This window comes from Cydia splendana, chromosome 9, assembly GCF_910591565.1.
Source record: "Cydia splendana chromosome 9, ilCydSple1.2, whole genome shotgun sequence".
Classification (NCBI taxonomy): Eukaryota; Metazoa; Arthropoda; class Insecta; order Lepidoptera; family Tortricidae; genus Cydia; species Cydia splendana.
The window spans coordinates 5,128,628-5,154,179 of NC_085968.1; the positions used below are offsets into that span (position 1 = coordinate 5,128,628).

A 25,552-nucleotide genomic window follows, 5' to 3' on the forward strand; every position below is an offset into this window, starting at 1 on the left:
AATGACTTCGAGTGTATTTTGTATTGTTTTTTAATTATTAACTAATCAATAAAGATGTAAAACATTATACTATTTATATTAAGCTATTTTTCTTTCAAATATCTATTTCTTTCCTTATAAAATAAAACGACATAAACTTACTGCTAAAGACCCCATGTGGACCCATTACAGTATTACTTGTATGTAGTTGTATAAGTAGCTAGTTAGCTTTAGCTTCTTATATCGCCAGCGAGCCTCATAGCAGTATACTTACATTACTAGCTCTTTGATAGCAGCAGTGTTGACCATTAATGCGCGTAGTCCTGTTAATCGTATATTTAATTAATACCTATAAATTAAGGTAGTTTTAATAGGAAGTATAGCTTAATAAATAAGTAATTTAACATAGAAATAAACGGCTTAGTTAAAGCCCGATGTTTAGGCGAATTTCATTAATAAAGGAACCCAATTTCACCCAGATAGAGTCAGTACTGTCAGTACATAATGGATGTGATGGTTGCGCTTTTATCGTTTATCGTGCCGTGCTCCACTCTATCTCATACATACTGGTTAGAAAGTGACGAGGATGTTGACGTCGATGATAAACGATAGTTAAAAGTGCGACCAGTGGCCTATTTTATAAAGCTACAAGTTACAATTTACAAGCGGAAGTCTCGTTCTAACACATAGGGTTAGAAAGAGACTTCCGTTTGTAAATTGTAACTTGTAGCTTTATAAAATAGGCCACAGTACGGATATAATGGTCGTTCTTGTCTACGTGACAGCGTGATAAAACGGTGTCCGTCACTTTCTATCCCATGGTGTTAAAAAGTGACAGTTATTTTATCACGTGGATAAAGATGGATAAAGCCGTCCATAATACGCCGGCTGGACTAAAGTTACGCCTCTCTCGCATTAGTTATTCTGTGCTCTCGCGCTCATATTGGTAAAACATCACAACTATAATAGGTAGTGTTTACAGTCTGCCGCACGTTTGATCGAGTTTAAAGTAGCTAACACACTATCGCACCGCACCAAGGTCATTGTGGGACGCACCCATAAGTAAGAGGGAGACAGCGATATCTCTTTCTCCCTCTTACTTATGGCCGCGTCCCACAATGACCTTGGTGCGGTGCGATAGTGTGTTAGCTACTTAAGGTGGTCCGCCTAGGGTTGCCAGATGGTCGGGATTTGGCGGGATTCTCCCGATTTTTAGCAGGTGTTCCCGATTCCCGACAAAGTGTAAACTGTCCCGAAAAACAGCTTCACGTTATAAAACAATAATTTCAAGTTCCGAACTGTCGTCGAGCGAGCGAGCTGACGTAGTGCCAATAAAGTAAAATATCGTTGTTTTTAATACAATTACTTTAATTTGAATGTATTTTTTTTAGAGATGCCCCGAATAGTGAATTTGGCCGAATACCGAATACCGAATATTCGGCCCCTCACTCGGCCGAATACCGAATATTCGGCGACCGAATATTCGGCATGACATGCGAACATTTTGAGTCACAATTATTATGCAAACTGTTCGCCATCAAATAAAGCACTACCTAATACGTTTGCTAAGATATATTTTTATATTGAACAGAATTAATGAATGTATACGAGTATTAGAGTCAATCAAATCCTTCGAGCAACACCGGCTTCCGACACATCGGAAGGGAGGGGCCCAAGCGATATCTCACCGTACAAATCTTTCTGCCATTTTTCGCGGGGGGAAAGGTGCACACAGTCGCACTTCTCACACACTTACATACAAAATCCAATCTGTAATGACGACACAAATACATAGAAAATGACACACGTCAAAGACAAATCTTGCAAACCTCGATCTCTTTTTGTGTACGGACGAGTGACAAGTGTCACAACACGCAAACTAACACCACAGAATAAATAATAGTACTGCCGTACAGAAAGGAAACTTCCTACAAAACCGAAGTTTGACAGCGGTTCAGGGTCGAATCATGCTATCCCTTTCTAATATATGGCACTATCCCTTTCGTCTATTTAGGGTTGTCAAAATTCAAGCGATTATCTTATCTGTGGTCGTGCACGCAAAAGGAAGTCAAGTGGTGCCAACCCTAATAATTGCTCGGAGCAATGCTGAGCCGAGCTTAGCCGAGTTTGGCCGAAGTCAGGAGTTTCGCACCCCTGCTAACACATTTTTGTTGAAGTATGTTATTGTATTCTGAGAGATGAGAAGTCGGATTTGTCGCTCGACCGATCCGCAATTTGTACTGAGCGAGCAAAATCGATAAATCCAACAATTACATGAGACTAAAATATAATAATTGTGTTTGAATGTAATTAAACGTATGATATGTAAAAATAGTACATTTCGATGCTAGTGCGGAAGGTATGTCATTACTTCACGAGTACCGAGATATCTTGGCACGAGCCGCAGGCGAGTGGCAAGACTCGGGACGAGTGAAGAATGACATTTCCGCACGTGTATCGAACGACATTTTTTAATACAGTTGCGAAAAAATAAGTAAAATATTGTTAATCGTACACTAAACCAAAGTGGTAACAGTGACAGCTCGCTTAGACGTCGTCTTTAAGTATATTATATCTATGGGCGTTTGGCAGCTATTCCGTTCCATTCAGACAACTTATTAAGAACGGAATTTTCAATATTCAATATTAAAAAATAAACGTGTTATAATGATGAAGAGGTAAGTATTAAAATATGAAATATGTATATTTTTCACATTCTTACATTAACAGTAGGTTTTTCTGCTGATTACGACGTTTAAAGGAAACTAATATTAACACTCATCAATAAGTAGTCGTGAATTGGAACAAGTATAAATTTAAAAAAATTGGAAAAGTAAAAAGCACTAGTTCGAGATAACCAACTTTCCGCACGCTAAACAGCTACGTAAAGTAGCACTTTTTGAGCAACTGTATTAAAAAAAATATTACATGTGAAATGTAAATTTCTTTTTGTAAATTTGATGTTCCCGACCTCTTTTTATAACAAAAAACCGAGCAAACAGGCATTTTTGTGCAGCAGTGTTCACGCGCGCGTCTGGACTCGGTCTAGTGAAAAATCCAAGTGCAACTAGTTTTATTACCCGCGCTAGATTAGATTGACGCGCTAATCTTGTACCTCGGCAGAGGGGAAATAGGGCGAATGCCGCCTCCCTTCCGTGTTGCTCGAAGATCAAATCAGACCCATGATAAAAATAAAATATTTTGTAATCGATAAATGCTCAAAAACGTGCCTTCGTATTTAACTACTTTCCAAGAATACATTTTAAATATTAAATATACCTAGTTTTTGGTAATTTTTTTGTAATTTTTCTTTTTAGGTAGATGCAACAGTTATTCGGTATTCGGCCGAATAGTAGGCAACATTCGGCCGAATACCGAATATTGGGCAAAGTGTCCGAATAGGCCGAATACCGAATAGTTGCCGAATCATGGCATAATGGCAATCGTGGCATCTCTAATTTTTTTTTCCCGACTTAAGTCCCAAAATCCCGAAAAAATGATATTGTTTCCCGATAATAGCGCCTTTCGATCTGGCAACCCTAGGTCCGCCATACGTTCGTTAAGGATGCAGAAATAATTGAGAGCGAAAAAGAGATATAGCTGGTCAAGCAAATCTTGTCAGTAAAAAAAGGCGCGAAATTCTAATTTTCTATGGGACAATATCCCTTCGCACCTACATTTTTCAAATTTGCCGCCTTTTTCTACTGACAAGATCTGCTTGACCAAGTATATTTTGACCGCTCCAAGGTCGCGGTCCGGTACGGGCGTCTGTTACGGCTTCAACAGGTACCCTTTTTAACCGCCTTAAAAAAAAAAGGAGGTTCTCAGTTTGACCCGTATGTATTTATGTATGTATGTATGTATGTATGTATAATATGTATGTATGTTATGTATGTATGTATGTATGTATAAATTCGCGATTATCTCGCGTTTGGCTGAACCGATTTTGATGCGGTTTTCAAAAAATAGATCTGAGCTGATGCTGAATCCTGGCTGTACCTAGTGGAACTCAGGTTTGGTGCAACATAGGCACACGCTGTTTTGGTCATCTGTCACATCTTGATGAGCACTTGGGAGAGCAGTACCCAAGATAGAGCTGATGCTGAACCCTGGCTGTACCTAGTGGAACTCAGGTTTGGGGTGACATAGGCCCACGCTATTTTGGTCATCCGTCACATCTTGATGAGCACTTGGGAGAGCAGTACCCAAGATAGAGCTGATGCTGAACCCTGGCTATACCTAGTGGAACTCAGGTTTGGTGCAACATAGGCCCACGCTATTTTGGTCATCCGTCACATCTTGATGAGCACTTGGGAGAGCAGTACCCAAGATAGAGCTGATGCTGAACCCTGGCTGTACCTAGTGGAACTCAGGTTTGGTGCAACATAGGCACACGCTGTTTTGGTCATATGTCACATCTTGATGAGCACTTGGGAGAGCAGTACCCAAGATAGAGCTGATGCTGAACCCTGGCTGTACCTAGTGGAACTCAGGTTTGGTGCAACATAGGCACACTTTGTTTTGGTTAACCGACTTGTCGTCGTGTGCCTATGTTGCAGAGCTTCACTAGGTGGGTCAATCTGGGGGCACGGCAGTGCCCCCGCCAAGTCGAGCAAAACAAAGAGGCACAGCCGTACCATCCTTTTCTCGAAGCGATTCAGGCCATATGCGACGTCCTGTAATTTTGTGCTGGCTAAAGCTAGAACTCTGAATTTTCAGTGACATATAGAGCTCAACATACTTTAGATATATTCTCAAAATTATTAAATTTGAACTTGTAGTTTAAGAATTATTGTACGTCAAAGTTCCTTAGTTTTGACACTGACACACTCACCGATCATCACAATTCTAAGGTACTTCTAGCATACCCAGGTTCACATTTTAATAAACATACTTAAGTAGTTTTTAGCTTATCAAGCCATAGAAAACCTAAAAATATTGCAATATCAGACACGTTTTAGAGATTTAAGAACTGCATAATAAAGTTTGTAATCCCATATAAATATTTGCGACAGCAAAGTTATTTTTGCAGTTCCGACAAATAGTAGGTAAAGTAAAGGTCTAATATGTATGATGTGAGGTGTGTGAGTATGAAGATGTGTATAGTTATAATATGTGTATAGTATGAGTATGGTATGACTATGAGTATTGTAAGGATATGAATGAGTGCGGGTATGTTGTGGGTGGGTACTTGGGTATGAGTAGGTATTGTATGAGTAAGTACAAGAAGTATAGTATGGTATGGCCATAAGTATTGTATAGGTATGAGTACGAGTATAGTGTGGGATGGGTATGAGATGAGTATGAGCTTTGAGAAAAGTGGTAGCTGACGTACAAGAAGTAGTACCCGAAAAGAAGGACTACCTACAAAAAGAGATGATCCGAGATCCCAAAAACATTACATGTAATAAAAAAGAATAAAAATAAACAAAAAGAAAACCAAATTAAAAAAAACTTAATATAATTTCTTTTTTTTTTACAGGGAACCGCCTTTAAAAAAATCAACCCACTGAAAAGCACAAAATAATTTTTATATGGCACCCCTATACGTGTCCAGTCCCTATCCCGTCGTAAAGCAAATTTCTGCCAAAAAGTAATTAATACCTAATAATAAGAAAATTAATAATCATCCGGGTAATTACTTAGTTTTTGAAGTTGGTGCCAAACCAAAATTTTAGTGAACCGATATTTTAGACAACAAAGAACGCTGCACTTACTTGCATTATAAAGACATACTTAGTTTACTCATTAATTTAGTTCTTTTAGGTATATACTACATACTCGTTTTTTTTCTGATTGGTAGCAAATAATGTTTTTGTTGGTTTGGCACCGCCTTCAAAAACTAAATAACTACCCGGATGATTATTAATTTTCTTATTGGTATTAATTACTTTTTGGCAGAAATTTGCTTTACGACGGGATAGGGACTGGACACGTATAGGGGTGCCATATAAAAATTATTTTGTGCTTTTCAGTGGGTTGATTTTTTGAAAGCGGTTCCCTTTAAAAAAAAAAGAAATTATATTAAGTTATTTTATTTTGGTTTTCTTTTTGTTTATTTTTATTTTTTTATTCTTTTTTATTTATTTAATTATTTTGTACTTACAACTACACTCGTAGGTGCGTTATTAGATCTTTACGGTCGCCGGACACTTTCTACTGAGAGAGACAAAAAAGTTGTATGTTATTTCCTTGTCGCTTTAAGCAGCAAAACAACAGAAAGTGTCGAACCGCAATGTATTCATAATCAATGAGGTATGTAGAGGCCCTAAATGGGTCCTTACAGTGAACGCGGATTATCTAGTTGTGCATTAATTGGCTGAGCATTAATTTGAAACGCCAAACGTCAATGTCAAAAGTTTCAAATGGCCGGATGTTTGGATTGAATCCGTTACTTGTATTTATTCCTCGAATTTTTTTTTCTAAGTTTATGAAATCATTAAACATTCCGAAATGACGATGTCGAAAGTGAATAAAAAACAATTAAAAATAACGAAGCTGTTTCGTAAAGGAAATAAACGTGAGTGTTTAGTAAAACATTATTACTTCATGGCACGACGGTTTTCCAGCAGTGTATTTTAGCAACTTGAACTGCCTTAATACCAGCGTATCTCTAATATTCGGATGTTGTAGGTCCCAGAATCCTTAAGGAAAACGATGAAAATAGTGAGTTACAGCAGGAGGTGGCGGAATTAGAACGAAAGCTTCAAGAGAAACAAGATTACCTGTTCCAAATCCAGAGGGCAAGCTACCGGCACCCTGTTGTAGTACCGATTAAAACTGAAGATAATGATGTTGCTAATACTAAAGTAAGTTTTTTTATACTAAAGTATGTTCTAATTATTTTATCTTATATTTTGCAGTACTTGTTGGATTTCATTTGAGAAGTTGTAAATAAGAAAATAGGGTCATTGCGTCAGTTCACCGTCCAGTGCCTGTTTCCGTCCACTTGGTGTAGTTGCCACAAATAATTGTGTATAATTTGAATATATAGGTATATTTAGGTAATTTTGAATATATAGGTAACTCTTGAATATATAGGCATATTGCATCAGTTCATCGTCCAGTGCCTGTTTCCGTCCACTTAGTGTAGTTGCCACCAAACTGGACGGTGGACTGATGCAATTACCCAATTAGGGAATGCAAATCGGTTATTTTTTGTATGGAAATAATCAGTTTTTAACCGAAACCGCAGTTATTTCCATACAAAAAATAACCGATTTGCATTCCCTATACCCAATATGATGATTGTACTAAGCATTCCTAATTCCTATATATTCTAAATAGTCTAATCATCTACCGTTTATAAAATGATGTAATAAATTGTCCTTAACACTTTCGCAACCAGGCAAAATTTCAAACAATACCCCAGAAACCGACAGTACTCGCTAGTCGGGCAACGACGTGCAACTCAATGCCGCACGCCGCGAACCCGCTAGTCGGGCAAGCAGCGGACGCTCAGGGCTGTGAAAATGAAAATTAACACAACACAACAACGTCCGAAGCACATCACAAACCATTACGGAATGGCTCCGATTGCAATTTTACACCGAGACCGGGTTGAAAAAAAACCCGGGTCGCAAACTTCAAATAGATAAGGGATGGTAAACAACATCTCCAGGGTTAAGTGTATGATCACAGTAACTAGATTCTTTTGTCAAAGAAGTTGCGACTTTATTGTATGTATGTGTACGAACGTACTAATTATCGTAACTATTCAAAGCTACTTCTTACGTTTTGCTTCCACGCAGTTGCAGTGCAGTGCTGTTTTATGATGACTGACCTATTGTCTTTTTCTGAGAACTGCCGCTTAGAAGTTAGAATGTTGTTAGGTACTTAGTTGAATTTCTAGGTTTATTTTTCTCCGAATTTTGTTTCACAAAAATCATCCTATGAGTACTCATGAAATAGATGTATACCTATACTTACTAAATATTCGTAAACACAAATTAGGTTGTACGATTTACGAAAAAACTCCTATTGATACATACCCGTGTATGCAATTTCACGTAACCAACTAATAAGAATTTTTATTTTGTAATCGCATTAGGTAACTTTGTATTTTTATTTATATACTAATAAAAATACAAAGTGAAGTAATAAAATATAATAATCAACTGTACCAACTTTTCGACCACATAATAATCAGAAGACTTACAATTTTTTCTGTTAGTGGCAGTGGCAGCCCTGAGGTAGTGAAGATGCAATGCTTGCCCGCCTGTCGGGCACTTCGGCGTCGCGTGTAGGTTTATAGCTCTTGCCCGACTAGCGGGTATGCCGGCATCTGAGTAAAGTTTACGAGTGCCCGAGAGTCGGGTACGCGGTGTCGAATGTGTTAATATTAGTATTAGAATTGGAGATGGTGTAATGACAAAGTAGTTGCAGTAGGTAATGTGGTAGTCACAGTAAGTACATTTAAACACCTTAACTTAGTTCGTAGTGGCCCTATGTAAAAGCTGAAGGTCCCGGGTTCAAATCCTGATAATGGCATTTGATTATAATCAGAATGATTCAGGGAAATATATTGCCCCACCTTCCCCTAAATATCCAACTCATCAGCTCTTTTAAGTCGCCTTTTATTTCTATAATTCATTTAAATCTTTAATGTTTTCCAGTCAATAATCGTGAGAAACCGCATAGACGGATGGCAGAAGACCCTGGACCTGACAACAATGTTGACGGGCATGGCGGTGGAGTCCTATGGCCGGGACCACTGCAGTGTCATATTCCACATGCAGCTTGACAGGGATGTGGATGTTAAACATGGAGTCACCATATCCAAAGTAGACGGTGAGTCTATTTTGAGGTCTTTTTAGGGTTTCATACCCAAAGGGTAAAAACGGGACCCTATTAGTAATAGTATTACTAAGACTCCGCTGTCTGTCTGTCTGTCCGTCCGTCCGTCCGTCCGTCCGTCCATCCATCCGTCTGTCTGTCACCAGGCTGTAACTCAACAACCGCGATGGTTATGTGGTATGGATAAAGGACTTTAAGGATTACGTATGACATGCTATTATTAGTTCCACAATACCCACATACTTTGGATACCTCCATATTATTGAGAGAACAATTGATAATGATGATGACTTAAAAGTTGTTTTTACATGGTTGAGCAACAAACATCGATACAGCAAAATATCTATGAATTTATTGCACAAAACACACAAAGCCGATGTGTACAGTCAAGTGTAAAAATATGAGTGCATATAACTTCAAAAATAGGTCCCATAGTTCTTAATTCGCTTACATAAAAGCTATAGTGTGTACCGATATTTTTACACTTGAGGGTACAAAGCCGAGCTTATACTCCGAGCATGCCAACTTTGCACTGACTTGGCAGTAACAATACATACATATTATTACATATCCCATAGAAGTGCCATAGTTGACGTAACATTTAAAAACTTAGCATGGTTCGACAGCATATCTAAGATTTTAAATGCAAACTCATCAAATTCATAACAATGCCTTTCAGGTGAACACAAGATCACGGGCTGCTCTCTGCCCCTCGGCTTCAATCTAAAGTCAATGTTAGACGGCTGCAACAACGAGGTTTCACTCAAAACCTTTGACGTCATCAGGAAAGCACTCACCGCCTACTATGCCAGACTTGAACAGTACGAAGACCTCAAGGTAAACATTAAAGTTAAACCAAAAAATATGGCGTTTAAGGTGAAGTAAACAGCATGATCTGCAAGCAACATAAGTAGTTAAATTTGTACGGAGCCAATGGTGAGCGATTCCGACTCGCACTTGGCCGGTTTTGTTTTTTTAAGCGGAAAAACCAACAGGAGTTATCTTTTTTCAAACGCTTTGCCTGTGTATTCAGGTAATTACTTTTCCAAATTATTTTTTAAGGTATTTCTAAGCGTGGACGCGTCGCTGTTCAAACTGATGGACGGCACGCAGATGGAGATCACATTCGTCGTCAGAAACGAACTGGAGGAAGACAGCGAAGCCACAGAGAGCATAACATTCATACTGCACTACACTATGTATGACATTCGTCCTAGGGACTATTCCTTCAAAGGTATGTATGAATTTAGAATCATAAATGATTGCAATATAATGTCATTTTAGGGGCACTTGCATCATTTCACTAACGCAGGGTTAACCGGTTTAACCTGGAGTTACCATGGTTACTACTACAATTTGACACTCGGTTAACGGTTTAACCAGTTAACCTCGGGTTAGTGGGATGGTGCAAGTGGCGCTTAAGAGACCGGACTTTTTGTGGCAAGACATACAGATGGGTGTAACGGCTTAAGACTGCCCTTATTTGCATTCTAGAATTTTTATTCGGATAGGGACCATGAACGCTGGAGGGTCTGGCGAGCAGTGGCGTAGCTAGGGGGGGCGGCGGGGGCGGCCCGCCCCGGGTGTCACCCATTTGGGGGGTGACACCCGACCGTGAACATCAGTAGTGCCATCTATAAAAATTCGTAAAACTGTGGCAGATTGCACAACCGCCATTAAGGAAATAATATACAACATGCCCACGAGGAACCCGAGAGATTTTGACAGAATATTCCTGATCATATTTAAAGACTAAAATGTCCTATAAACTGTTTTGGAATTCACCTAGTTTCATAGTCCAGTACCACCAGCAGGCTAAAAAAAGCATCTCTTTATTGTTACTTAGTGCAAAATGTTTTTTTGATGGCGATGTTGCTACTATGGGACCTAGTCCAAATATCCTTATTGATATAATGTAAAAAAGTGACAAGTACACTTTGCAAAAACTAGGTTTTACACAAAAAGTTAAAATTCTTTTTGAGTGATAGTTTTACAAATAGCATTTATATTTATATTTGCATTTGCATTTATATTTTATGTAGGTACCGTCAGCCAAGAAAGTGGTCTACCACTTTTCGACTCTATCAATCAGATGATAGAGTCGAAAAGTGGTAGACCACTTTCTTGGCTGACTGTACATTACGTACAAAAAAATAAAAAAAAAAAATTATTTTTCGTGAAATTGACGTACCTAATACTCTAACTCTTTTAATATTTTTTCCTTCTTTGGCCTCAGAAATGCGTGGTTAAAATCTCTCGGGTTCCTCGTTGGCACCTGGTATGTAGCAATAATATTTTGGCGCCTCGTAGGTTTTTTAATTCAGGACCATTATAAAGGTTTTTTTTTTTTTTAAATTATGTGATTATTTCTGTAATTGCCAAAAAAAAGTTAAAATTATTTTTGTGTGACAGTTTTACAAATGTGTAATAGCATTTACATTTTATGTACAAAAAATCGAAAAACAATTTTATTTTTGCAAAATTGACGTAAACTCTTTTAGTATTTTTTCCTTATTTTGGCCTCAGAAATGCATGGTTAAAATCTCTCGGGGTTCCTGGTATGTAACAATAATATGTTGGCGCCTCGTAGGTTTTTTTATTCAGAAAGGTTTTTTTTTATTATGTGATTATTTCTGTAATTGAGAAGCTATAGATGGTCAAGCAAATCTTGTCAGTAGAAAAAGGCGCGAAATTCAAATTTTCTATGAGACGAAATCCCTTCGCGCCTACATTTTTCAAATTTGCCGCCTTTTTCTACTGACAAGATCTGCTTGACCTACTATATGTCACTGTTTCTAATTGGGTGACTCTGGACTATTTGAAATTCATTGTGAAATGGGATTTTACAGAATCTCTTTCAAATCGCGCACTTGGCAAAAAATGTTTTGAATTTTTTTTAACGTAAATTATTTGTATATCTTTCACGGGACAATGATGACTCGGACCTTTGGGAGGCGTGCGCGGAGCCCAAGCCAACATGTAGATGCCCTTACGACACTTATGAAATGTGGGTTACACCGAGCGGATGCTGTCCTTGCCCGTGTTATAGAACGCGAGCAGAGGCAACACCCTCCAGGGTGTGGACTATTGAGAGTTCATGGAATCTAAAATGAAAGCGACGGAATAAATTGTGAGCTATGGAATATTAAACGTAATTTTATAATTGTAAAATATTAAACATATTTTACAATTTTGATTGAATTTTGGGGTGACACCCACAATTTCCGCCCCGGGTGCCACCCATGCTAGCTACGCCACTGCTGGCGAGTCACCTTGTGGCTTTAATCGCAAACTAAAACTATTGACTCACCCACGCGCTTATTTTTTGTAAATCTTTGTCTTTCAGGTTTATCAGATAAACCCCAAGAGACGCTGTGGGAGCAGTTCCTGTTATTCAAGAAATACCCTCTGACAAAAGCCTTCAAACTGGCCTTCGTCGACGGCGAGGGCTCCTACAAACTGGTCAGACATGTAAGTAACTAGCCACCCGCCCCGGCTTCGCACGGGTTATACAAAACTGTAACAAATTACACACCTAAACCTTCCTCAGGAATCACTCTATAGAAAGGTGAAAACCGCATGAAAATCCGTTCAGTAGTTTTCGAGTTTATCGCGAACATACACACAAACAGACAGACGCGGCGGGGGACTTTGTTTTATAAGGTGTAGTGATGTAACGCGATATCGCACGTCGCTCTGGTGTATGAGCGGCACATCGCTATACACGTATATAGCGACGTCCCGCTTGCACTCCGGACCGACTTGCGAATTCGCATCCAAAGCGAAAACTAAGTAAACAGTTTTATTTTGAAACCTATTTCGGCATGTCGTTTCATAATGGGAGTGTTTCTTATTTATTAATTAAATGGATTAAAAGCACTAACTTATCAATATTACCAAATTGGTTTTAATATTGGTAGTACTGATGCAGTTGTAGTGCAATTATTTTCCATCGTATTTTCACAGAAACGTACGAACGTGTCTTGCTATTTCAGTCAGTCTCGGTAAATAGTACATTGTAGGAGAGGACGGAAAGCCGCTAAAAGATGGACGAGTGCGTTTGAGGGCCGACACGTTAGTGGAGGCCCTCAAATAATACGAGTCCATCTTTAGCGTTTCCGGCCGAGGCATTACATAGTGCTTTTCACGACTACTGCGAGGAAATAAGAAAACATTTGCATAACTATAAGTACTAGCCCGCGATTTCTCTGGTAGCAAATTACTAGCCACTGCCTGTGCTGTCTCTTGAATTTCGGTAGGCGTCAGCGTAAGAATATCATTTTCTTCACTAGAAGAACTCATTTTTATATTAGCGAGCGTAGATACGTGTTTCTTGTATTTTTTAGTCAAACACAATTTACACTCCAATTCAGTAAGAATTTTTAGATCCCGCCTTTTTACTTTTTTTATCACTTTGAAGAGACGTTTTTCTGTTATTTGCTTCAAACCGACTCTAAACTTAGAAGCGTTTTTGCTAAAAAAACACAAACATCTACAAAAGTAAAAAACGCCTTAAGCGTGAACTGAATGGATAATTGTTAAAAAAAATTAACTGAATGGTTTTGACATTTCTTTTTTTTTAAACAAGAAATTGGTCCTATAAATAACCTAATTTTATTTTAGAAGGAAAAAGTGGCGCCAAAAAAGACCTTTTATTGATTTTTATGTTTTAAATGATACTCATTGCTGTAGCGAACCGTCACCAATGACAGATGATGATAACAATTAAACATTGTAGTAGTGGTGGTTCAGGTGCTACAGCTATTGCCTACTTTCCAGCTTGGTTTTAGACCATCTATTGCCACATTTCCGAACAGAAGCGTGAAAAGTACTGAGGTTGACTGAAGTAGCATGACAAATACGAACGTTTCCGAGAAAATACGATGGAAATCAATAATGCTCTACATCTGTACCTATGCCATAGAGAAATATAACAAGAATAGAGTGCTCACTCCCTACATCTAGCATCGAGTAGACTACGAAAATAATAGTCGTTTTGGTACCAAAACTGATGTATGGAGTGAGCACTATACGTACCTACTTTTTTCTCTATGCCTAACTATGCATACTATTATTGCGTAAACAATTGTAACTAGCGTCTATTATTGCGTATGTTATTCTTATTATTGTATTACAATGCGTACAATACACGCGTCACGCTTCCAGAAATGTTCACATCTGTTCAAATTGCTGATGAACCAACTTATTAATAAATCTATTTGATCGAATTATTGAGTCAGAATGTTGAAATACATACCTTGTCTGTTTGCAACAAGGTACATTTTTGTTTGCCTTTTTAATCCAGGTGACCTATTGTGTAATATCAGTTTACTCTTTCTACTTTAAGGCGGCATTTCTTTCTGAATTCATTTCTATTACAAAAAAATTCCAGTAGGTGAACCTTTTGGGTATTCAATTCAATTCAATTCATAAAAATATTCTAGGACACCGAAGGGTAAAAACGGGACCCTATTACTAAAACTCCTTCAGTCCGTCTGTCTACTTATATACAGAGCTGTCGGTTACGGTAACAAAAATATTCTAAGACAAGCTTTTTAGGGTTACGTACCCGAAGCGTAAAAACGGGACCCTATTACTAAGACTCCTTCTGGCCGTCTGTCTACTTACATACAGAGGTTACGGTAACGGTAACAGTGTCACGAATTCAATGTTTTTTTCCCATCACAAAAAATGCCCAACGTGCCTAATGAAATTTTCACTTCAAAAATCTATTTAGATTTATAACTTTCAGCTCGACAACCCGCTGAAAGAGTCGCGTCGCAAGCGTCATCGGCCCGCCAACGCGAACCACGGCAATGACGATACCTTCCATGTCGAGGACTGCTCCGAGTCCAGTGGAGATGAGGCTGATGATAATTGAATTGTGAATCGGTTAAGTTAGTTTATGTGTAAAGTACCACCGATAATAAATTAGGATAATATATAAATTCAGTTTTATTCATAAAAACCTTTGTAAAAAACAATACAAACCAAAATTAGAGCGTATTCACATTGTCCGATCCGATATCGGATGTCGGAAGGAAGTAAAATACGAAAAATAAGTAAGAAATACGTGATTCTCTGTATTAATTTATATTTTATACATTTAATAAATCATTATTACTGAAAAACTATAGACAACACAAAAAAGGCGGACTTAATGCCAATGGCACTCTCCTGCAGCTGTTTTTGTCATAGGCGCCTTCCGACATCCGATATCGGAAAGGCACTTCCGATAAATTCAGCCATGTCGGAGCCCCCCATCAGCTGTCGGACCGATAATATTTGTTTGTGTGCGTATGTGTAGGCATAATGTTTGTTGTAGTGTGCGTGACCGCTAAAGACGGCGCCCGGGCGCGCCCCCGCGGCCTGACTACGGGGATGTAGGATCCTACATCCGATATCGGATCGGACAATGTGAAAACGCTCTTAAGGTCAACGTGGTAAAACCGTCTATCAGGTAAAGACCGTCTACAAGCTCTTTCGTCGCTTCTTCTCTTGTGTGTGTACAAAAAAAATATATGCCGGTCTACTCCACATTGTCCTGTATAAACAAATGTGAATAATAAGTTTGTATAAGATACAAATATGTGTAACAATAAATCAAGAATTGACGTCAATAGGTTACTACAAGCGCCATTGTTTAAAAGGTAAGTAAAATAACAAATAACCAATATAACTGAGACCCCTGTGGGTACGTGTAGTGTACTAGTCTCAGGCACAACCACCAGATCACCACTCATGAACGCTCTTTTAATGCATTTACTTGTTAAATGCTCCACGAGTCATTTATGCTCTGATAACTTAAAAATTTAACAGTCAAACTTAAACTCAGCATTTTCGTTTTCAAGTGATTTATTCCGAGTCCTCAAGAAACAAGAAATTTCCGTGACCAGATATACTCGTATTTTTTTCTTTTTAGGGTTCCGTACCCAAAGGGTAAAACGGGACCCTATTACTAAGACTCCGCTGTCCGTCCGCCCGTCCGTCCGTCCGTCCGTCCGTCCGTCCGTCCGAATTTGTATTTGTTTCTTTATTTTATATCGAATTAATTTGTTTCTTTATTTTATATACCACAACGGTGGCAAACAAGCGTGTCCCTCCTGATGTTAAGCGGCTACTGCAGCATAGGAGCGCTTGAAACTAGTGAAGTTACACTCGGGTTGCCGACCCTTTAAGATTACAAAGGATCATCTAAGTTCAGTCAATATTATTTGAACTATTTACCTTCCGTCAGCCAGATTTATTGCCAAAAACCCAATATTTGCATAGGGACTTATTATTTCGGTATTTGCGCAACTAACATTATGAGGCTCTGAATTTTCTTTGTGCGGCATAAACATGTATTCAGTAACCGGAGCAGGCTAAAGACAATGGCGGACTATTTGAACAGCTTTTTTCTTGTGTTTGTTCGAAAACGTTCTTATAAGAGAGGGGGGCTCACAACGGTTAGAGTCGTGTTAGTATACATGGAGCGACAATGAAGACAATAGTCGTGTGCGCTATATTTGTTTTGGAGCTAGTCTGTGAGTATTTCCCTATTAATCTATACATATAATAAAGCTGAAGAGGGTCGAAATTCTGTACATGGAAGATATTTGAAAAAAAGTTGGCTGGGGATACTTAGAATTGATAACAGAACACGTTCCAACAGTTTTTAAAATTTTTGTCTGTTTGTCTGTTTGTCTGTTTATCTGTTTGTCTGTTTATTTGAACGCGCATCACGTGAAAATGGCTGAACGGATTTTGATGAAAACTTTACTAATCTGTCGAGAATATCCCCGGCCAGGTTATAAAAATTCAACCCCTAAAAGGGGGGGTAGCCACAACACTCGATTGACTTAAGTTTGCCCCTGAATCGTATGGCGCTACTTAGGAAGGAGGGGCAAACTTTTTTCAAATATGTGCTAACACTATAGAGTACCCTGGGAAACTAACAGATGGCGCTGAATTTAATACGATGTGCCAAAAATAAGCCACAGAGGAAGGATTTTGCCAAATTAACTCCAAGTTTAGAAGACCCCTCTTCTAAAATTTCAATCAATCGTACGGATATCAACAAATTTAATTGAATAATTGTGTTGATTTAATAATACAACAAAATTAAACGACAGTAAATTAATTGCCCCTCATTGCACAGTGCCATCTTTTGGGGAGCTGAGTAAACATTAAGTAACCAAGAAAACTAAAAATGAGTTTACATAGTTACGTAGTGGTAAAATAACACACATATCAACACGCGTATAATTGCATAAAATTATTATTTAAAATTATTTATTTTCTCCGTCATGAATGATACCTAATCGTAATTATATCGCATCCATATCAAATCCATATTCATACGTATCGCCTCCTTAAGCACTTAATAATGGCCACGAAGGTGGGTACTTTGAAAAAAAAAACATTGACCTCTGTCATTTGCAGTGCCGGATTAACCCTTTTAAGCAAAATAAGCACTTGTGCTTAGGGCACCATGTCTAGGGGGCACCAAAAATTATCGAAAAATTTACGCGTTGGCTTCGCTCGCGTTTTCAATAACTTTCTAAGATAGGTATGATATATGTGACATTCGGTTGGCGACTGCAGCAGCATTACTCTGCTGCAACGTTACTGCTGCAGCACTGTCAATTTTCGTGATAAAATGATGTGACTGATTTCCACACTAAAAGTAAAAATGTACAACTGTCTATCAAATTGCGTTTTTTTATATCGAAAAATTGTCGCGCTCGCTTCGCTCGCGTTTTCAATAACTTTCTAAGATATGATAAAGGTGACATTCGGGTGGCGACTGCAGCAGCATTAGGTACTCTGTTGCAACATTACTGCTGCGGCACTGTCAATTTTCGTGATAAAATGATGTGACTGATTTCCATACTAAAACTAAAAATGTACAACTGCCTATCAAAATGCGTTTTTTATATCGAAAAATTTTCGCGCTCGCTTCGCTCGCGTTTTCAATAACTTTCTATCATATGATAAAGGTGACATTCAATTTTCGTGATATAATGATGTGACTGATTTCCATACTAAAAGTAAAAATGTACAACTGTCTATCGAATTGCGTTTTTTTATATCGAAAAATTGTCGCGCTCGCTTCGCTCGCGGTTTCAATAACTTTCTAAGATATGAAAAAGGTGACATTCGGGTGGCGACTGCAGCAGCATTAGGTACTCTGTTGCAACGTTACTGCTGCGGCACTGTCAATTTTCGTGATAAAATGATGTGACTGATTTCCGTACTAAAAGTAAAAATGTACAACTGTCTATCAAATTGCGTTTTTTTATATCGAAAAATTTTCGCGCTCACTTCGCTCGCGTTTTCAATAACTTTCTAAGATGTGATAAAGGTGACATTCGGGTGGGGACGGCAACAGCATTACTCTGTTGCAACGTTACTGCTGCAGCACTGTCAATTTTCGTGATAAAATGATGTGACTGATTTCCATACTTAAAGTAAAAATGTACAACTGTCTATCAAATTGCGTTTTTATATCGAAAAATTTTCGCGCTCGCTTCGCTCGCGTTTTCAATAACATTCTAAGATGTTTATGATAAAGATGACATTTGGGTAGCGACTGCAGCAGCATTAGGTACTCTGTTGCAAGGTTACTGCTGCGGCACTGTCAATTTTCGTGATAAAATGATGTGACTGATTTCCATTCTCAGCTGAAATGCAGCAATGAACGTCACTCAATTTACCAAAAAAATTCAATGTAATCTTGATGACCCTAGAGAGGAGAGGGGGCACCATGGTCTAGAAATACTTAGGGCATCAAAATATCTTAATCCGGCACTGGTCGTTTGCGGAGTCAAACGATTTGGGACTCGCATTTTATACGCATTCCCATGCCTTCCCGAAAAAAATCGAATCATTCGCGAAAGTTTCGCAACGCATTGAGGTTACAAGGGGCACGTGGTCTTCCTCAGGAGTCTGAAGAAGACCACGGTAAGTGGCGCTCTAGCCAGCCAGGCCGCTTCGCTTTCGCTCGCGCGCGTATACCTTACTGTGTCGTCCGATATACACCTACTACTCTGTCGTTTAAATCCTTAGAGAATATAACCAACGGAAACGCCATGTCTATAATTTCCGGTACAAAATAGTCTGGCGTTTTTTGCGGGGGAGGGGCACATCAAATGTGTACCTACGTAACGTAGACTAGTCCGTGGTAACGTAAACATAGCCATGTCAGATAAACATCGGTTGACCATTGGCCGCCTATTTTCGACAGAGGGGGACGCCTGTTAATGACCACTCCGTTTGGTTATATTCTCTAAGTTAAAATCACGTGTAAAATTTGAATAAGGGCGAATGAAACTATTGATTTTGGAGTGTAGTTTTATTTAGTGGTACCTAATTGTAAAATATTTTATCTGGACTTCAGTCCTCTAGCATATCCATATGTCAACTTTACTTCAAGTTCCGCCTCCAGGGTAGAGGGAGAGAAATTAGGATTAGAAATTAGCCGCTTACTGACACAGACCGAATTACACGCGGGCGGAGCCGCGGGCACAGCTAGTTATTTAATATAGTTCAATTAACTGTCGACTAGTTTTAATGAAAATATAAAGTCAGTAGGCATTAGATTGGTATTTGATAAATTACGGGACTATAAGAGCTTATTGTCTTCAGAAGAAATCATATGCCTGCAAGCAATAGGACTTAGTGATATGAACTTCCTCGATTTTCGCATATTATTTTAATGAAACAAGAATTAACGTGACGTCACAACAAAACATTAGGACAAACAAAAACAAAAGTGCGCGACTGAGTCTGGTTCATAAGTTAAGTCGCAATGGTAAAATAGTAACCCGATTGTTTACCTATTACTTAATCTTACTTTATGCACTTTTTTTCTAGCCTCTTTCCCATTCCCGGAGTCCACGTACTATGATACGTACGAGCCCACAGAAATCCAAATACCAACTCTAGCACACTCTCCCGACCTCTACGAGCAACAACAACTTTACATCAAACAGCAGAATGATAACATCCGCAGGCAGAACTATGAGAACATGTTGAGGAATCAGGTAAAAATATGGTTTGGTACCATTGACGTATAAGGACTGGCCTTACGGGAGTTACGGGCAATAAGAATGGGGTATGATCGGGGCCAGTACAGCGGTGTGATACCGCTACAACGCGATTGGTCGTAACTAGTTGCGTTAGACTGCACAATTGGCTCGAATTCGTGAGTGACACCGCTGAACTAGTACCATTTTTAGTGCCCGTAAGGTCCGTCCTTGATATTATACGTCAATGTTTTGTACAAGCTTTTATCGCTGACTGTACTTTTCTTTCCACAGGCAACTAATACTCATCGAGACAATTGTAACAACCCGAAATAAAATTAATTTGCGTTGTCTTATCACAGAGTTCCCGTGGCCACCTCCTGTCTCCATTATCAGAACAGCTCCATGTCGTCATAATATTGCATTGTCATCAGATTTGCATATGTACGCAAAAATTCAGCTCAATTGGAAATCGGGAAGCGGGTCAAACTTAGCGTCCAAAATTTGACACACTGAATTCAATCATTCTTTGTTTACAGTCAAAATTTGTTCTGCAAGTAGGCCTCGAGTTCAGCTTCAGCGCTTCAGAAGTCAATATCAAAGGCACTTTCACAACAACATCTTCACAAAGTCGGTGTTAATATTTTCTTAAAATCATTGAAAACTGAAAAAATACTGTTTTGGGGAGATTCGAACTTTGGGCCTTGGAAAATCAGACCACCACCAGGGGGGTGTCACTACGCAGTTTAGGTACATTTGGCCGGCGCACCTCCCGGGCAGGGCAGGCGTATGGCAGTGCAGGCCGCTCGGCTCGCACGATAGTCGTGTCACGTGGCGCTCGCGCAAAGAAGATTCACCGTTCGTGCGCGGTTATAAGTTTCAATTTTGTTGCAGGCGGCGAGTATAGGTATAATTTTATACCTAAATCTGACTTGTGAAGGAGTGAATTTTCTGTACGGTAGGAATATTAGTTATTCTGTGCCACCACCACAAGAATTTCTTCGACTGCAGAGCTTATTTCCACCTTCATTGATGTAAACGCCTTAGAAGCGCGGCTAGCGACATCTACCTACCATAAAAGTACCTATTACATTAACTTAACACCACTTAAATCCATATATATGTCCAGATCCTGACGCGGCCGAGCTACAATATTCAACCTGTGTTGAACACCGTACGTGACCCGTATATCCCACTGCAGCGGCCGATTCAGCGCGCTCAGTATGAGGCGCCCTTAACACCGCAATACTATCCTGTTCCACGCCAGCAGCCTATTCGGTAGGTATATTGATATTATATTTTTATCATACAGATTGTTTTTCCAACCGTATGTTGTATGACTCTGTGAAGTTAAATCGTCGTTACTGAACAGCTTTCACTATGGTATCAATTTTGTAAAGCCTGACAACAGTTTATTTGACCCTCGCCATTTTGCGGATTTTCAATGGTACTATTTTCTTTTACTGGCAACAAGTACTCTTTGACAACGAACGTTGGATGTCATCGAATGTCACCGATGTAAACAAACGGAAAATATCTACGAATATATTCAAATATAAACGGTTTTATTACAAAAATGCCAAAAAATATTACCAAAGATGCGAAAAAAATTGTAGTGAATGCAATCAAATACTTACAGCTTAAAAAATACGAAGGATTACATAGCATTCCAATAAACAATGTTTTAAAGTTGGTTGTTGACATGACCGGTATTGACATTTTATAGTGCGGTTTTATTGAACTGGTTAGTTGTTAGGTTTAAACTTTAATATTTTATTTAAGGTTTATGTAGATCGACGATAAAAATCCTATAATCGAATTGGAGACTGAACGTTTTATAATCGAGGTTGGTGGTCCTGAAAGCGACACAACATCTGATATAAATCAGACTTCGTCAGAGTAAGAAAACGAAGAATATAATAATATTGAATATTTAGAATCAGATTTTGACGAATAGGTAAATTGAAAGAACCGAACTCTCTGTAAGTAATGTTTTGACATTATACGAGTATCAACCACGTATCAACATGAAGCCAATGCCCACTACCCCGACTATACATGACGTACGCACATTATTGCCATACGTAAGCTGTTTGCAGCGACACTATCTCAGGGTTAAATAAACTGTTGTCAGGCTTTAAGTACTTTAACTTTGGAATAATAAATCCTTTTCCGAAAAAGTGCAATTTATTGATATTTGATAATTTTGATGTTATTTATTAATGTCTCAACTAGGCAATACCAGCCAGTGCAAAGCCAGGACTTCCAAGTAGCAACAGAGGCCCACGCCGCAGCCGGGAACTCTCAGGGCGCGAGCCAGCAGACACATAACCCGTACCATTATGCGCGTAAGTCACCTAATAATTCCAATATCTAGTTAGAAAGTTCAAGTCTCACCCAAGACAGTAATTTTTAGGGTTCCGTACCCAAAGGGTAAAACGGGACCCTATTACTAAGACTCCGCTGTCCGTCCGTCCGTCCGTCCGTCCGTCTGTCACCAGGCTGTATCTCACGAACCGTGATAGCTAGACAGTTGAAATTTTCACAGATGATGTATTTCTGTTGCCGCTATAACAACAAATACTAAAAAGTACGGAACCCTCGGTGGGCGAGTCCGACTCGCACTTGTCCGGTTTTATTCCACTTTTAAATTTATTCTAAGCTTAATAATAGCATCGTTCGCGGATGTTTCTGCTTGTTAAAAATTAAAATAAACTCAGTTATAATAAAACCGTTTAAAAACCAAATCTAGTGATTATTCACGCGGTCTTAATTCTGCTCTTCTATTTTAATTTGTAATTATTGTTTTTAGAATTCAGCGCACAAAATCTGGCGGCCCACCCACGAATCCAGCAAGTCCTAGCTTCCACACCGCTCAAGAAACGCTATTTAGTGCTCCACCCCAACGGAACCATCGAGCATATCGACAAGATTGAACACATCGTCGAACAACACCCTAATTACATCTTATTGAACGCTGGAAGCGTTACACCACAGAATGCAAAACCAGGTTCAGCGCAAAATCCGGTGGCCCCACAGGCCCCCGTAGCACCTAATTCCCCAGTGACACCAGCGGCACCAAATGCCCCAGTGGCACCAAATGCACCAGTAGCACCAACGGCACCAATTGTCCCTGCAGCCCCTGTATCACCAAATGCCCCAGTACCTGCGGTTCCAGTAGCCCCATCGCCACCAACGGCCCCAGTATCTTCAGCTGCACCAAATGCCCCAGTCGCCCCAGCTACGGCTGCGCAAATAAACACTGTCCCTACGCCACCAGTAGCCCCAGCACCAATTAACCCAGCCCGGGCCCCAATAAAGCCAGCCCCTGCACCAGTTAATTCACTAGTACCAGTTAGTCCAATCGCTGGACCTTCACCAGTTAACTCCAAGCCCACACCACCGCGAGGATCTACCTCTATTCAAACTGGCATCGTGCCTGGCCCAAAACCGACAGTCCCCCCACCAACCGGCCCAACTACCGAGCTACCACCGGTTGCACCTACAGCACAACCACCGATATGGGAAACTACTGCAACTGCCATTTACCCTCCACCAACTACTCCTTCACCACCAGTAACTGAGACTCTGCCTCCGGTGACAACTACACCACCAGTGACAGCAATCACTCCTGTACCACCAGGAACTGAGACTGACACAGACACTGATACAGAAGTGACAACCCCCGTACCCCCGACCACTGAAGATCCAAATCAACCGGACAGCCCGACCACAGTGGATCCATGTATCAAACCAAAGGATACGAAAAACGATATCGGTAAGTGTCTATAAGACTAGTAGGTATTTATAACCAACCAGTAAATTCTATTGGAAAATATTCAAACGCACGCGACTAACGTCCTTATGTAAAAAAAGCCGTTTGATTACCTAAGCCTTTGTTTAAGAGCCCATCAACGTGCACACTAGCGCCACTGCTAAATAATCGTGTTTATTTAAATTTAACGACAGGTATTTAAAAAAGGGGGCCGCTACGTACTGTATTGTGTATTTCAGTACCTTTTGAATACATCAAACTAGTTTTTATGTTGCTGGATTCGTCGAACTAGGACCTCAAAACAAAAACGGCCGTTTTAACTTTGGACGCATAGATTGACGAATCCAGCAACATAAAAACTAGTTTGATGTATACAAAAGCTACTGAAATACACAATACAGTACGTAGCGGCCCCCTTTTTAAAATACCTGTCGTTAAATTTAAATAATCACGTTTAATTAGCAGTGGCGCTAGTGTGCACGTTGAAGGGCTCTTAATAGTGGTCGAATTTATTTTTATACAATTGTGCTACTTAATTCAGCGACATAATTTGTACTAAAAAAAGTTGTATTTTTTTTTTCAATCATAAACATTTATAAAATTTCTTGTACATACCTATCATCTGTGCCGATAACTTCCGGAGGGATGAATCCAGTGTAGGTGCCAATTTCACACTGCACAAAATGCCGGGTGCATCAGACGCCCTAAAAAAGACGAAGAAACTTAATAGTCCTCGTTTTGAATTAGGTTTTAGTTTGATTCCTGCCGGCCTAGCCAAGGTGACAATCGCTTGCGCTTCGCCATAGAATCGCTTAGTGTCTCTCTATCACACTTCCATATTAGTGTGACAATGACAATTGCGCTTCGATGTTTCAGACTTACTTCAAGAAAATGGCGCGAAACCAGTGGTATGGTTCAGGACGAAGGATCTTGCCTTCTGGGAGAACCTGACGACCGGAGACGAAGCGTGCGACGTCGTGTACATCTTCAACGTGCCGCGGGCGCCGAGGGTGACGAAGGAAACTAATACCACTATACATGCTGACGGTACTGTGGTGGAAGAAGTGACGCAGACCATTTATGAGGACGAGGGTGAGTATTTTAAGAAGCTGGAGAGAACATATGAATGAATGAATGAAAATATTTTCAGGCAACTATTGGCCCATAGATAAATACCTTAAAACTAGCATACATATTATTATAAAAGATATCTTAAGAGCGCTATTACATTTCGGCGTTGAGCGAGTTTAGGTATTTTACGCGCTGCGGCAGGCCGTGCGAGCTCAGTATGCCGATCCCTTCTACCACACTCGCACTACAATGATGGATTAAACATTCTTGATCCTTCGCGAAGCATATTGAAATCAACCATAACAACACTAACTGTACTTAACTTTTAAAGTTCTAAAACTGTTATTTGGTAAGTACGAAAATACTAAATGCAGTGCAAATGTACATAGGGGCTGTTCATAAATTACGTCATCTATTTTTGACGATTTTTGACCCCCCCCCCCCACCCCTCAAATCATCCAAAAATCAAGCTTCGGATGAATCTGTTTCCTCCTACGTCATGTTACCATCATCCGATGTCCAGACCCCCCCCCCCCCCCCCCCACTCCTCCCATTTGAAACGACGTAATTTATGAATAGCCCCATACTCGTACTTATGAAGGTATATTACTCGAAAGAAATTATAGGTACCTACTCGCTTATTTACATGTTTCGTCATTGCATTTGGTACCTATAGGTTGTAAAGTTTGTATCAACGAGGGTTTAAAAACGAACTGGTACTGAGGATCTGATGATGATTAAGGTGGTCACGGATACCAATCAACCATGTAGTAACATGATTAGGCTCGTTTGATTCGTCTCAACAAGATATTTGACACTGAAGATACACAGGGTCTGATGATGGAGCTGGAAGGTGGCCACGGGTACCAGTCTATCATGTAACTAAACAACTTCGTGTTTGGGCTCGTTTGATTCGTCTCAA

The 25,552-nt window shown here is 39.5% G+C and overlaps 4 protein-coding genes across 4 annotated transcripts in view; 3 read left to right on the plus strand and 1 right to left on the minus strand.

Moving 5' to 3' along the window:
• Positions 1–25,552, plus strand: part of LOC134793440 (MAP kinase-interacting serine/threonine-protein kinase 1-like) — a 362,541-nt gene that overhangs the window by 90,096 nt on the left and 246,893 nt on the right. The window lies entirely within an intron of this gene.
• Positions 6,362–14,689, plus strand: LOC134793971 (uncharacterized). Its single transcript, XM_063765681.1, has 7 exons — positions 6,362–6,499; positions 6,613–6,788; positions 8,595–8,769; positions 9,455–9,612; positions 9,838–10,009; positions 12,122–12,246; positions 14,528–14,689. The coding sequence occupies exons 1-7, from the start codon at positions 6,433–6,435 to the stop codon at positions 14,654–14,656; spliced, it is 1,002 nt and encodes a 333-aa protein (XP_063621751.1). The 5' UTR covers positions 6,362–6,432; the 3' UTR covers positions 14,657–14,689.
• On the plus strand, positions 16,147–24,689 carry LOC134793924 (uncharacterized). The gene is made up of 6 exons (XM_063765638.1): positions 16,147–16,301; positions 19,633–19,802; positions 20,914–21,062; positions 22,020–22,132; positions 22,597–23,562; positions 24,436–24,689. Exons 1-6 carry the CDS (start codon positions 16,256–16,258, stop codon positions 24,687–24,689), a joined length of 1,698 nt encoding a protein of 565 aa, XP_063621708.1. The 5' UTR covers positions 16,147–16,255.
• Positions 20,798–25,552, minus strand: part of LOC134793442 (NAD(P)H-hydrate epimerase) — a 110,837-nt gene continuing 106,082 nt past the window's right edge. Inside the window, exon 5 of the mRNA XM_063765019.1 lies at positions 20,798–20,808. The gene's annotated coding sequence lies outside the window, so the exon portion shown is untranslated. The remainder of the gene's footprint in view (positions 20,809–25,552) is intronic.